This window comes from Curcuma longa, unplaced genomic scaffold, assembly GCF_044706935.1.
Source record: "Curcuma longa cultivar G26 ecotype Majalengka, Jawa Barat unplaced genomic scaffold, ITB_CL_G26_1.1 contig_27511, whole genome shotgun sequence".
Taxonomy (NCBI): Eukaryota; Viridiplantae; Streptophyta; class Magnoliopsida; order Zingiberales; family Zingiberaceae; genus Curcuma; species Curcuma longa.
The window spans coordinates 6805-20554 of NW_027433439.1; the positions used below are offsets into that span (position 1 = coordinate 6805).

General features: G+C 34.6%; 1 protein-coding gene across 1 annotated transcript in view; it reads right to left on the reverse strand.

Moving 5' to 3' along the window:
• Positions 1-202: 202 nt before the first annotated feature.
• The window catches only part of LOC141819050 (uncharacterized), a 28634-nt gene continuing 15086 nt past the window's right edge, over positions 203-13750 (reverse strand). The window contains exons 8-12 of the mRNA XM_074706424.1: positions 10186-10251; positions 10000-10038; positions 2024-2146; positions 1776-1868; positions 203-656 (exon numbers count right to left, since the gene is read on the reverse strand). Of these exons, the coding sequence (XP_074562525.1) occupies positions 390-656; positions 1776-1868; positions 2024-2146; positions 10000-10038; positions 10186-10251 (588 nt within the window). The 3' untranslated portion in view covers positions 203-389. The remainder of the gene's footprint in view (positions 657-1775; positions 1869-2023; positions 2147-9999; positions 10039-10185; positions 10252-13750) is intronic.

Sequence of the window (13750 nt, forward strand, 5' to 3'; positions counted from 1 at the left end):
GTGAACAATAAACTCATACCACACATTACTTTCTTTAAGAATTTGGTCAATCTGCTTGCAGCAGAAGAATTTCACAACCAAGGAGAGATGTCCTCTAGCCATCTCAATGACTTCTTTAGTACCACATGAGGACCTGAACCATTCTTACAACTCCAAGGAAAACTAGCCATTGTTATAGTTTATAGTTATGGAGCCATGACAATGCCCAAATAGAAACAGTTCTAATGCAAATTTTAACAGTGTCGTAGTCCCATATATATCATCTACAATATATAGGAACTTTGGATTGTGTTCTATATAACATAACTAGATTCCACAAGTTCCATTTAGGCACATTAATATCGTAGGATATATGTTTTATCTAATGGTACGTTGCTCATCAAGTTCTTTTAAGTGGAGGAAAGCAGATGATCATCAGCAATCGGTGTCATCTCTCTCCCACTGCTTATGGCATTCCAAACAGGTCTCAACCATTGTGAAACCAGAAGGTTTTCTTTCGGGAATATTGGTGGTCCGTCTTCCAAGTAAGGAACTATATACTTTTTCATATCATCCCGAGAGATTCGGAGATGGTTTCCTTGGACAGTAAGGAATTTAACCCGCCCAGCTTCATCCAGAGCCTTTAGACCAATCCAGTCTTCAGCATAGAGTGTTGTCTGCAGTATTACTTCTTGGATTAAAGCTACGCATTAAAAAGAAGCACAAAGCAATAAATTATGCCAGCAAAAATCTAAAAAGAACTATTTCAGAAGACCGCAAACAACTTTGATGGTCATCAAAATCATTTTAAAAGATTATTAGTGTTATCAACTAAATCTTAGGAACTCCAATTGTAATCTTACAGTTTATTTGGAGATGTCTTTTGGTTAACACTGCTTATGATGGTGCATCAGATGTGAGGTGGAAAGGTTTACTTGGCTAATGATGACAATTAATTATCACAACGCTTATGGAAGAGGTGGCTAAAGTCTGAATCTCATGATGTCATGACATATCGTACTTAGCTCACACCAAGAGACAGAACAACATTGGAAAGATTACCATGTTGGACGTGTCATTTCATGTTCCTGGCAATTCTGTGAAGGTGATCTCAGTAGGGAAGAGTGATGGATGGTTTTATAAGACCTTTTAAAGGATGAACAAATAGTTTTTGGCCGAACCCAGTTTTGAAGGCAGCAGCAGAAACCCGTATGCATCCCACCTTCTTCCTCCTCTTTTTCTGCCACTCTTACTCCTTTTTCCCCTCCAATTTAAGGTTGATATGGACATGTTTAGACACAGATCCACATTGATAACAAACCATTTTGATTAAGGACCAAAATCAGTTTAAGTACTGGTATTTTAGAAGTCTTGCAATAGAGTTCAGTGGAGGACAAAATCTACGTAATGTACCATGTAGTTGGTACTAACATGGCTTGACAATGATACACTGTTTTTTAAAACAAAACCTGCTCCTCTGGAGAACTATATTTGCAAATGTAACACTCATAACTTCCTTCTGTTACTATAATTAAGGTTCACTAAAGGGCATGATTGCTCTGGTCTAATATTAATGAAGAAAAAAAACAGTAAATTTATTGACCGACGGTTGCAGTAGATTTTAAAATAAGAAAGCCCTCAATTGAATTGAATTGAATAAACACAAGCTTTAATAGAATAGATAGCACAGAATTCATCTTAAGGATGAGTGCCTGAACTACAAATTAACCTCACATAACAATCATCATCGTCATTGTCGTCATCATAATAATAATAATAATAAATCCAAAAGCTACCTGTTGTGGAGGCAAAACAGTACTAAAAGTACCATCTGGATAGTATCCAAACCAAGCAGTCTCTCGAGGAATTAATATTGTGTCATGTTCAAACTGCAAAGTTAAAGAAAAGTTCCAACCATTTAAAGAGCGGAATGGAAAGTTTAGGAGGACCAGATAACCCTAGCAAACAGCTGACCAGACTTTAAGTTGGAAAAAAAAGAATTTGCCAGACAGATAAAGAGATAAGGGGACAAATCTAAACTCACCATGATAAGGACCAAGTTCTGTAATCTACTAAATCTTTCCTTGTAAGTGGAATTTCTTTGATTTGGCAGCTCATTATTCAGCTTTGGCAGGAACCTGCATCCTTCCAAATATTCTTGGATATCCTTGAAAAGATAAGAATACTTGTGAAAAGCTAAGCCAATCAATTGGTGGTTTCACTGAAATATCAACATAGCAAAACGAGAAATATGTGACAATAGCAGATGACAACTCTGACTGATCAAACCTATTGAGCTTATCATGTATGGCCAAACTTAAATGTTCCCACGGATGACAAAGGAATGTCAGCAAGAAAAGAAATAACTCAAGAATGACTCTCTTGTAAGTAGATTGATGTCATAGGTCAAATGGCATATGAATTTTAGCATCTAAAGCTCTTAAGTGCTTTATATGCTTATTGAAGAGATAAGTAGGCTGCTGCAATCATCCTCCAGTCATACACAGGACCATAATAGGAGTTTAAAAGTATCAGACATTTTTTATGTAATTCATGGACAACATAAAAATTTTAAATATTTCCATTTTTATTAATACAATTTAGTGGCAGATTAAGTACACTGAAATGTGCCAAAAGTAGTTCAGTAAATATTCAAACTGTCTTAATGAAGATTCTATTTAAGCCCCACCACGCAAATTGCATACAGCTGATTTCCCATTGAATAGGTGGGGTCTATTCCAAGGATGGTAATTACAGTTATAGTTCAAAATGCAGGATGTCTTTCAATCTGATGTAAACACATTTCAAACCAAAGAAAAATCTAATGCTACTGATGTAGGGTAAATGGAATTGAATTACTCTTCGATAGACGTATTAATATTGCTTGAGTTGAGGAAAGCAACAAAACTATTCCTTTCTTCAGAGGAAATATTTGGTTAGTAGCCTGTTGTCTTTCCTAAATTTTAAAGGGGTAAATTGTAATTTCTAAAAACTTATGGATTTTATTGTAAAAGTGCAAAATAATAATAAAGCCCTATTTCTCCTTCTCCCACACATTCTCCATTTTTTTTCCTTCTCATGCCGCCAGCAACCCCCAACACTAGCACCCACATTGCATTACTGTGGCCCATGTCTTAGCCGTCATCATGCCACTGCTGCCTCGAGCTACCCTCTGTTGCCTTCTTTTTCCAGCGTAGGGAGCATCAACCAAGGCTCCTCAGTCGTTTCTACTTGCCAAGACGTTGCCCCATGCCACCTTCTGCAGGAGAACATGGAAAGCCTCTTCAAGACCAACTGGAGGAGTCCCCCGACCTCATATACTAAACGCAGGAGCTCCTCCAATACGTTGACTGTGATGGTGAATCACAGGACCCTAAGAGGGAGAAGATAGCAGAATATTTAGAAGCAGCAGGGAGAGGAGGATTTATTTGTGACAAAGATGTAAAACCAACTATTGAAACTAGCACACGAGTAACCCTAAAATTCATTATGGAGAACACCCTATTCCTACTAATTGGTTGTCTTCCAGAGTTAAAGATTAGAAGTTGGCTCTGATGCTAAACAAATTGTAGCAAATTTGCAAAGGCAGCAGGTGCAGGCAAGACTAATTGCAGCTTATCATTTAGAAGCTAACATAGACATCTTAAACCTCTAATTTTGGGGCATAAAGGCATGGACTTAGCTTTACATTATGGATTAATGCCCAGGGAATCTATTCAGCACTGGAGTATGGCAAGAACCATTAGGAGAGAAGTTTCTTAAGGCAAGTCAGTGTGTTCTAAGTCTTCGAGTAGGTGGGGTTTTCTTGCTTGTTTCATTGTACTTACTTTTTGCATGATTCAATTTTATAAAAGTAGATATAATTATCAAGTGGTTAGAAAAGAAAATTATTTCCATGTTTGTATTTACTCTTGTTGCTTGCTATATGCCTTCACATTGCTTGTCCTTAGTTGATATTCATCCTTCCTTGTTGCTTCTTAGAATTTGTTTATAACAAAAATGATTAATAAAAATAAAATATAAAGAGAATGGAAATTAATAGTAATTTCATAAAAGAGTATGAACTACCCTCAAAGACTACAAAAAACTAAATGTATGATTATATCACTGAATAAATAAAATAACAAATAAATGGTTGATAGTTAGCTTCAAGGAATTGTATAACCTTATACTAAATTAATAGGACGATGATTGCAACACTTGTAGTATAGAGTTTCGACTTCGCTCTCTAAAGAACTATGTGACTACTTGTAGTTAAGGACTTCAACTTTGTTCTCTAAAATGGCTAGGTGATTACTTATAGCATAGAACTTTGGCTCCATGTTTTGAAAGAGTTGCATGATGATTTATATTGAATTAATAAATGACCGAATTACTTATGTTACAAAATACTTATGTTATAGAGCATTGGCTCCACACTAAGAAAGGTCCTTGGGTCTTTTCATGCATGTAGGCTTTGACCATTATGTATGAGATAATTTTTCTCACAGTGTGTATTGCGGGTAATTCATTGTTTCTATTGTGCGGTGCACATCTAGGTCGATTGTAGGTCATTCATCGTTTATATATATCTATAATGTATTTTGTATTTGGTTTTGATTGCAGGTCATTCACTCCATGAATATATGATACATCCTTATTAGGTGGATTGTGAATCGTTCACCCTATATATTTATATGTCTATAATGCATTTCATTTGGGATGTATTGTAGGTGGTTCATTCATATATACAATGCATCCTTTATTTGGCATATTGTAGGTCATCTGCTCTATATAATGTGTATATATATGTTTGATTTTTAGAAAAATTAAAAAGGAAATAGTTGTAAGAATGTAAAAGAGGAAATGTGAGAAATGATGAAGTTATCTAAGAAAAATTCAAGAGAAATTGTGGTAATATAGGGTTTGTGAAACAAGTAATTAATACAAATTATGTCTTAAATATTTTCCAGATTAGTAAAACAACTTCGTGATTAGAAATCATTACCTTCGGATGCCTTCCCAGAATACTTTTACGAGTTTAGCCAGAAAACATCTTCAGAAACCAAGCTCTGATACCATAAACTTTTATTGCACTCTTAATAGAATTTTTTTTTTTTACAAGGATCTGGTGGAGTATAGGCTTACAAGCACTTGAACTCACAAACTCTCAAGCACTCAAATATATAATTTTTTAAATATATATTTTAAAAAATTATCACAAAATGGTTTTCTTAAAAAGCTACATAATCTGTCAATTTAGGAATATTTTTAAAAAAATAAATATAAATAAAAATATGATATTTTTTTGTTAAAAATGATTATATAGTAGTTTTGGTGATTGGAGTTCACCCATAATTTTACAGCGACCAAATGACTCTAAAATGATCATTTAGTAGTTTTTGGCTAAATCTGATATTTTTTAGTAAATTCTTGAATCTAAATACATCTTAGGAGGCCATTAGAGTTCACCCAATCTTTCAAAGTGACCAAACCATTCAAAAATTATTATATAAATCTTTTGGTCAAAGCTACAACATAACCATTTACTCAAATTTTAAATTTGAATAGATAGATAAACTCTACGACACTATTGGTGTTCGCTCATGCTTTCAAGTGACCAAATGACTCTAAAAAGACCCTTTAGTAGTTTTGGCCAAATCTATTACGATATTTTTGAGTCAAATTTTAAATTCGAACAGATACATTTTAGGAGGCCATTAGAGTTCACCTACGCTTTCAAAGTCACCAAATGACTCAAAACTTAGTCAAAGTTGCTCAAATTTTAAATTTGAATAGATAGATACACTTTAAGAACCTATTGGTGTTCGCTCATGCTTTCAAGTGACCAAATGTCTCTAATATGATGATTTAGTAGTTTTGCCAAATGGACATTTTTGAGTTGAATTTTGATCCAAATAGATAAATTCTACAAGGCCATTAGAGTTCACCCAAGCTTTCAAAGCGACCAAACGACTCAAAGTTACCATATAAAATTTTTGGTCAAAGTTACTCAAATTTTAAATCTGAATAGATAGATGTACTTTACAAAGCTATTGGCATTCACTCATGCTTTTAAGTGACCAAACGACTCCAAAATAGTCATATGATAATTTTGGCTAAAAGTGCTACATGGTTATTTTCTCCTTAATTTTTGAATGTGAATCGATAGATGTACCATAGAAAGTTGTTAGTGTACACACTCTAAAATGATCCTCTAGCAGGTATGGCAAAAAATATTGCATGGTCATTTTCATTGGACTTCATCTGTATTTTCAAAGTAAGCAAACAACCGAAAAAATGACTGTTGCAGTTTTGGCCAAAAGTGCTACATGACAATTTAGGCTGAAAATGCTAGATACCTCATAAAAATTTTGAACAAAATTTCTACATGGACAATTTTGACCAAAACTTTTACATTTTTTATTTACCTTTCATTTCCTTTTCAAAAAAAATTAATTTGTTCTTACTTCTAAAAATTGTATTATTTTGATCTATATTACTTTTTTTTTAAAAAAAATGATCTTTGTAAATTTATAATTTTAAAAAATATATATATTTTTCGAAAAATTTTTACTTTGTAACTCATTAAACAATTATAAATTATAGTTTTTGATATTTTTTACTTTATAACTCATGGAACAATTTTTTAAAATATATGACACTTTGCTCTCTATTATTTTTAAAATTTTCACATTTTTTATATTTTTTAATTTTATAACCTATATGAGTCTCATTAGGAGCACAACTTAGCCTAATTTTTTAGATAATGGGTGATGGATTTTGGGTATGAGAGTATTTATGGTAGAAAGCTTCGAGCAAAAAAGTGCTCTTTTGATTTTTGCCCTTTAATTAATTTGAATATTGTTGTCGATATTGCGTCACATAAAAAGCTCCATAGAGAGGTAAAATTTATATAGTTAACCTAAAAAATACTTGAGATACTCAAAATTTGAGATAAACATAGGTTGATGATGATAATAACAATGAGATTGCATTATTACATTGTATATGACCATGCTATATTTACTTTAAGGAAAGAAGAAAATCACAGTTAATACTTTATAATTATTTATTTAATAAGTAGTTAATATTTGTGAAACAGCAGAAAAAGGTTCACCTAGCCGCATACACACATACAAAAGGAGAGTAAGCTGGACTTTAAGGTCAACTGTGATATACAAAGAAAGCCACTTGTGCTGACCTTTGAGAGCCACTTGTGGCTGCTTAAGAGGAGCTCTTTCAGCTTAATAAGAAGAAAGAGGGGGATGGGGTTGTAAGGAAATAGTTCTGTTCATTGAACAGAGAGAAAGGAGTCTTCAATGAACAAAAAATAGGAGAAAAGAATACGGAGAAGAAGAAGAAGAGAGGAAGGGGAAAGGAGAGAAGTGGGGGTTGTGATAACTTGGAGAAGAACTACATCTCCAGAGAAAATTAAAAAAGTGTCTAGGCCCACCAATGTGGACTATATATTGCAGACATCGACATAGTTTTGTATGTTGTATGAAACTAGTTCTACTTGAGGTGTATACTCTTTCTAAACCTACCTGGAGTCACTAGACAATTTGGACCCATACCACTAGGGTTAATTGTGGTCATAGCCTAATTGATTCATTGAAATTTGTAATATTGTTTATTAACCTGAATTTGTAGCATAGAATTTAGCTTCCATTTTGTTTTGCATGGATAAATATAACTAAATATTCAAAATAGGTGTTATTTATTTCTTTGTTTGGATTGTAGATTTTGCAAGTATAATCCACATAAGATAGTTATTGTTGTATATTTTAGCTCTCACTGGGTGTATACTCATCAAGTATCTTTCACAAATTTTTTAGATATAAGGGGGCTATTTATCTCAACAAAGTATCTATCCTCCTACTATGGTAAAATTTATCTTTTGTAGATAAACTTTATAGTCTGATTAACTCAATAGTGCTTTGACCAATTTGTTGTGTAACTATTCCTTGTGTGTTTATTTGGTATTCAATGTACGTATATGGTATCTCCTCATCTTCTGGCTTGGGGCGTGATAATTTCCTTGTGCTTATATAGATGCAGTCAAGTTCCCTTAATCTATCCAAATTACCTTGAGCACAAACACAAGTGTGAGTTCTTCAATCTTTTCTGGTCTGCTTGAGTGTGTTCAACTGAAGAAGTGAAGTTGAAAGTGAACTTAATTCAACTGAAGTGATAATAATGATAGTCTTGTGCTTGAAGAAAGCTGATGAACTGAGATGATCTTACATAATCAATAATCAAGTAACTAGATCAAGCAGGGGAGTAAATGCATTGACAGGCACCTTGGTTATTGCCCTGGGTTAGTTATTGTACCCATTGTCCTCTTTTATAGGCCTCAAAGGTAGTGCTCAACTTATCTCAAGCTTGCACATGGTAGAACACATGACATGATCTAGCTTGGCAAATTGCTTTGCCCAAATTTAACAACCTCCTCCACATGGTAAGACTGACCCCTTTCTCAACATGTAGACTAAGGTACTTCTAACATTGATTTCAACCAACTTGCTACATTTCATTAACGACTAGCTAGTGGACAATTATTAGTCGTGACAATATGTGTCATATCGTGTCAATCCTTTCATAAATGGGTTATCATTTGAGTCAATAAAAAATAATATGAGATAGCATAAAGATAATTATATATTTTAAAAAATAAAACAAAATGAATTATCTTCGTAGATGGGTTGACCTATTTATATAATCAAGTTGTGTCATGTCACTTTCAGGAACATGTTTTGAATTGGGTCAGATCATGTTAACCATGGTCTCTAATATTACCAACTTTAGTAATTATACCCAACTAGAAACTCCCTCACTCATTATATTTTACTAGAAATTGCATAAAATCATATATATCTGATCTCAAATGTATACAATTATCCACCAATTAGCTAGTTGACCATTCAATTCATGAAATGTGACTGGTGGCTTGGAACGAATCTTGGCAAGAGGGAAGAGGTAGTTATTTGATTTGAGCAAAGAGAGTTGCCAAGAAAGAGCCACACCACAGCTATGCCACGTAATCTTGGGATAAGTTGGGTGCTCGTGACGCCTAGTAAAGGTGGCCATGGGCAATGGTGTTGGGTGCTATACCGACCAACTTAGAGTGGCAATTAAGGCAACTTTAGGGTGATTGTTGAAGCATTTTGTTCCTCATTTGGTCTAGTCACTATATTAAATTTATAAAACCAATTCAATTCACTGTCTCCAGGCCAAAACTAGCATTGTTAGGGATTACTTGGTGAAATCAACTGTACGTTGTTAAAAATGAGCCCTCTTTAGCAGAACCAGACACATTTTGACCGAAGTGCACAACCTTTCAGCTCAAGCATAGGAAAAAGGTCCTTAGACTCTCATTCTCCAGTGAAGAACACAAAATTGGGTCTGCAGTGAAGGGCAGACCACAGTATTGAGCTGTAACTTGCTCATGTCAGATGCATTCACTGAACGATGTAGAGTGTGTAGTGTTCTTGTTTACAACATGGTCAATGAAGTGTGAACATGGACCTTTATAATTAACATGACTCCTATATGCTAGGAGCCAAAATATTCTTTGATGTCAATCAAACTTGTAATGCTTGATGCCTGAAAAATTTTGGGGAGAAAGTAAGAGGCAATGAAATTGTGAGACTTTTTAAGATATGGTACAGGGTTACAGATTTGTAGTCTGCGTGAATATCTCAAGAAATAAAATAATATTTATTCTTCCATAACTCTAGGGTTTTTCAAGTGTCAGCTTAAAACATTAAGAACATCTACCTAAAAGGAAAATTTCCACTGACAAAACAGAAGCAAATTAAAATGTACAGTATACGCATTTGACACAAACCAAAAGAAGTTTGCTATTATTTATTTGTTTCCCTCTTTCTAAACTTAAATACATATTCCAATAACATGTGAGAGCAACTTCCTAGCTAGCATGATTTACCCAAATGTCAATGATTGATATAATCTTATAAGAAAATTAGTCAAGCCTATAACAAGTGAGAATAAGAGACAAATAGAAAGAGAAAAACTCACCGTTGGTATTTTGAGATAACCACTGGGAGCTAGATGGTCCTGCAAGTAGTCAAGTCTCAAATTAAAATTTGAAAATTATCTTCAAACTAATTTAGGTCATGTTCAAGATTGTTTTCCAACAAATGTCAACATGAAGAAATCCACAAAAGTTAGAATCTAGATTGATTTGATGATGGTGGAACATACCTGCACATAGTCGGAGTAGACTTTTGACTGGATGAGATTATCCACGAGCATGCATATAATCCCTGACTGCAATAAACAAATGTTGCAAGAACTATCATAGCATTGTTATCAATGAACAACTATCAGTAGAGAATGACACTTCATTTTTCTTAGAAACTGAATCGAGAATCGCCATCTTACATTTAGAGAAACAGAAACAAGTGAGGTATCCCAATTCCCTTCTTTTTGGCATAACTAATTCTCGATCTTGCTATATGGTTATATTTTTAAAACAACTCCCAGGAGACAATAACACTGCATTTTTCTTAGAAACTGACTTGAGATTCTCCATCTTATATTTAGAGAAACAGAAACAAGTGAGGTATCCCAATTCCCAACTTTTTGGCATCAACTAATTCTCGATCTTGCTTTGTGGTTGTATTTTTAAGTCCTTTTACAACCTTTCTTCATGAATTTTCAAGTTTCGGAAGTTGATGGATCTTAGAGAAAACAAGACATGTCACATGGAAAAGCTTTTTAAAAAAACCAATGATTTGAAGGTGAGATTTAGAAAGGATTTGTCACATGCCATATAATTCAGTTTAGGTGGAACTCCCCTTCCTCATCATATTGCACTTGCTTGTCACTGTGCCCTTGGTAAGGAATTCATAGTGTCTGGTTCACCAGATTGACTAAGTACTATCACAAACTTTAGCCTTAAGCAATCCTTATGATGTTGTATCACTAATGGCATCAACAAGCTTGGTTTGCCTGGGTGATAAGATAAGTGAGGAAAGGAAAGGATCACAAAATTGCACATGGATCATGAACCAGTCATGCATTTTTTTTTGTTACTTTTCTCCCCTCTCCCTTCATCCTAGTTATCCATTCAAGTAAAGAAGCAAAAGAGTGCTAAGACAAAACTCATGAAAAAGCTTCTATAATCATGTTTTTTTTTTCTTTGGTGAATCCATTTACTGAATTGTTGGGAAACTAGAAAAATGAAATTCTAAGATAGATGTTTTGGTTGATTTGCAAATAAAACTAATAACTAATGTTAAACCTTGGGCCCTTGGTTCCTTTCTCTTGTGTGTCAGATCACCGGTCATAAGGTTTTTTCCCCTTTTCTCTTTTTTTCCATAAAAACCTATGTACCTTGAGCTTGCATTCCTATGCAACTTAGTAATGTTATTTTTTATTGTTGAGGATGGTGTATGCTTAGTGTTATTGTCTTTTTGTTAGCAGTGATGCATGTCTATATTTCTATTGCTACATATTGCAGGATTTAACATGTTGTATGCATACATATTACCCTAACATGAAGAACCTATAGAATAATCGCTATACTTAGAGCACAAGATGAGTTAGCGTATGGTGGGATGATGATGTAGGAGGATCCGAATATCTTGCATACTATTTTTAGTAATTTTTGAGCTTTTGGGTATTTAAGGTATTTTTGATATTTAGGGTATTTTTGATAATTTTCGTCTTTTGTATTTTGTGGATTTTAAGTCCGTTTAGAAATTTTAGGATTATGAGTCATTTAAGAATTTTTCCTTTCTGTTAGGATTTCTTTCCTTTCTTTACACGTTAGAATTTTGGATCTATATAAGTATCTTGTTAGTTAATGTTTAAGATGTTTTTTGGTTTAATAATATTTTTCGACAGTGTTGTTTATTTTCCTATTTGAAGGGGAGCCGTTTATTTGCCATGTGACCTAGAGGTCACGGGTTCAAATCCTGGAAACAGCCTCTTGCCAAAGGCAATTCTTTTCCCCGGAATCGGGCTAGATTTTTTGTTTATTTTCCTATTTCCTAGTATTCTTCTGAATCAATAGATTTTAGAAGATTGTTTCCAACGTTGCAGTCAAACCAATGGAATCACTAATTGCTATTTTGTCCGGCGTCAGTTGATATCAGACCTTTTAGATCTCATGGATGGTCGTCGTGGTCGTGATCGTGGTTGCGACAGGCAAGTTCCGACAGGGAAAGCCTCTTACCGTAATCGTATCACCCGAGAAGAGATACTTGAAGATCTACAGAGACAAGTCACAAAGTTATCTCCAGCGTCTAGCGGCACAAGATCGTAAAGGTCGTAAGTTCCTTTATTCCCCTTTTGAAAAATCCTTAATTTCCAATAGAGGATAGATGTCGAAGTGCAAATTTGGTTTCGAGGGGGGATCAACCACTCCGCCACCTACAACTTTGAGAGAATGTTGGCTCCCCAGCACCTCTACATCCCCCTTCCTCCCGCGACGACGGAGACAATCATGAGGATGCGGACCTCGACAACATTGAGTATGATCCGTCCTACTCTCCCAATCATCCGATTATAGCAGGCGGCAGAGACGACAGCAAGATCGAACCGTTAGACACCTTCATGGAGGGGATCCAAGAAAGAATTTTTTATTATAGAAATGTGGACGACAAGATCGAAATAGTCGGTGATTCAATTTATGATGATGATGAAGTAGAAGAAGTTATTGATGATGTTGGTGACGGTATGCTGTAGGTTTTGAACACATCGAGTTCTCATATCGTGAATCATCTAGTGCAAACAAAGCACAAGGAAGTTTGTCTACACAAGGGCAGTCCATTAGGAGAGACTATTCTTGAATGCTATAATTGTGGTTGTCGGAATGTTTTTCTTCTTGGATTTATTTCTGCTACAAAAGAAAGTGTCATCGTTCTCCTGTGCAGAGAACCTTATTTGAATGTCAATGCATTAAAGGATATAAATTGGGATCTTAGTCAATGGTGTCCACTCATTGATGATAAATGTTTCCTACCATGGCTTGTTAAGGTACCTTCAAAACTCTGAAAGCACAGCAAATAAATGCTCAACAAATTAACAAACTTGAAGAGCTATGGAAGACCAACCCTGATGCTTCATTAGAAGATCTTGAGAAGCCTAGTGTTGATGATGAACCACAACCTATTTCATTTAAGTATGGAGATGCATACCAGTACCAAAATGTATTTGCTCTACTGATAAAGCTTGAAGCTGACTATTATAAGATGATGAAAGAGTTGCAGAGTAAAGACAACATCAGTGTACGTTGGGATGTTGGTCTTAATAAAAAGTGTAGCCTACTTTGTCTTTCGTAAGGAAGCGCTAAGGGAGAAATTCAAAGGTCTTTGCAAGGTCATCAAGGAAGTGTTGGGTGACAAGGTGGAGAATGTGGTTGTTTCTGATCATGTGATCGACTCACCTTGTTGTCTAGTCATAGGAGATTATGGTGATTCAATCGATTTTGATAAGGAGGTGAAAGTTCAACAGTTGTTAGTAGATTTTGTTAATTTGGTGCCAGATGATCTTCCTCCTGGGCTACCAGCTGATACTATTATAAACTCGAGAACGAAATTTTTTCAACCCGAGATGACTAATGCAGGAGGATCCGAATATTTTCATACTATTTTTAGTAATTTTTGAGTTTTTGGGTATTTAAGGTATTTTTTATATTTAGGGTATTTTTGATAATTTTCATCTTTTGTATTTTTGGATTTTGAGTCCATTTAGGGATTTTAGAATTGTGAGTCTATTAAGAATTTTTCTTTTTTGTTAAGATTTCTTTCCTTTCTTTACA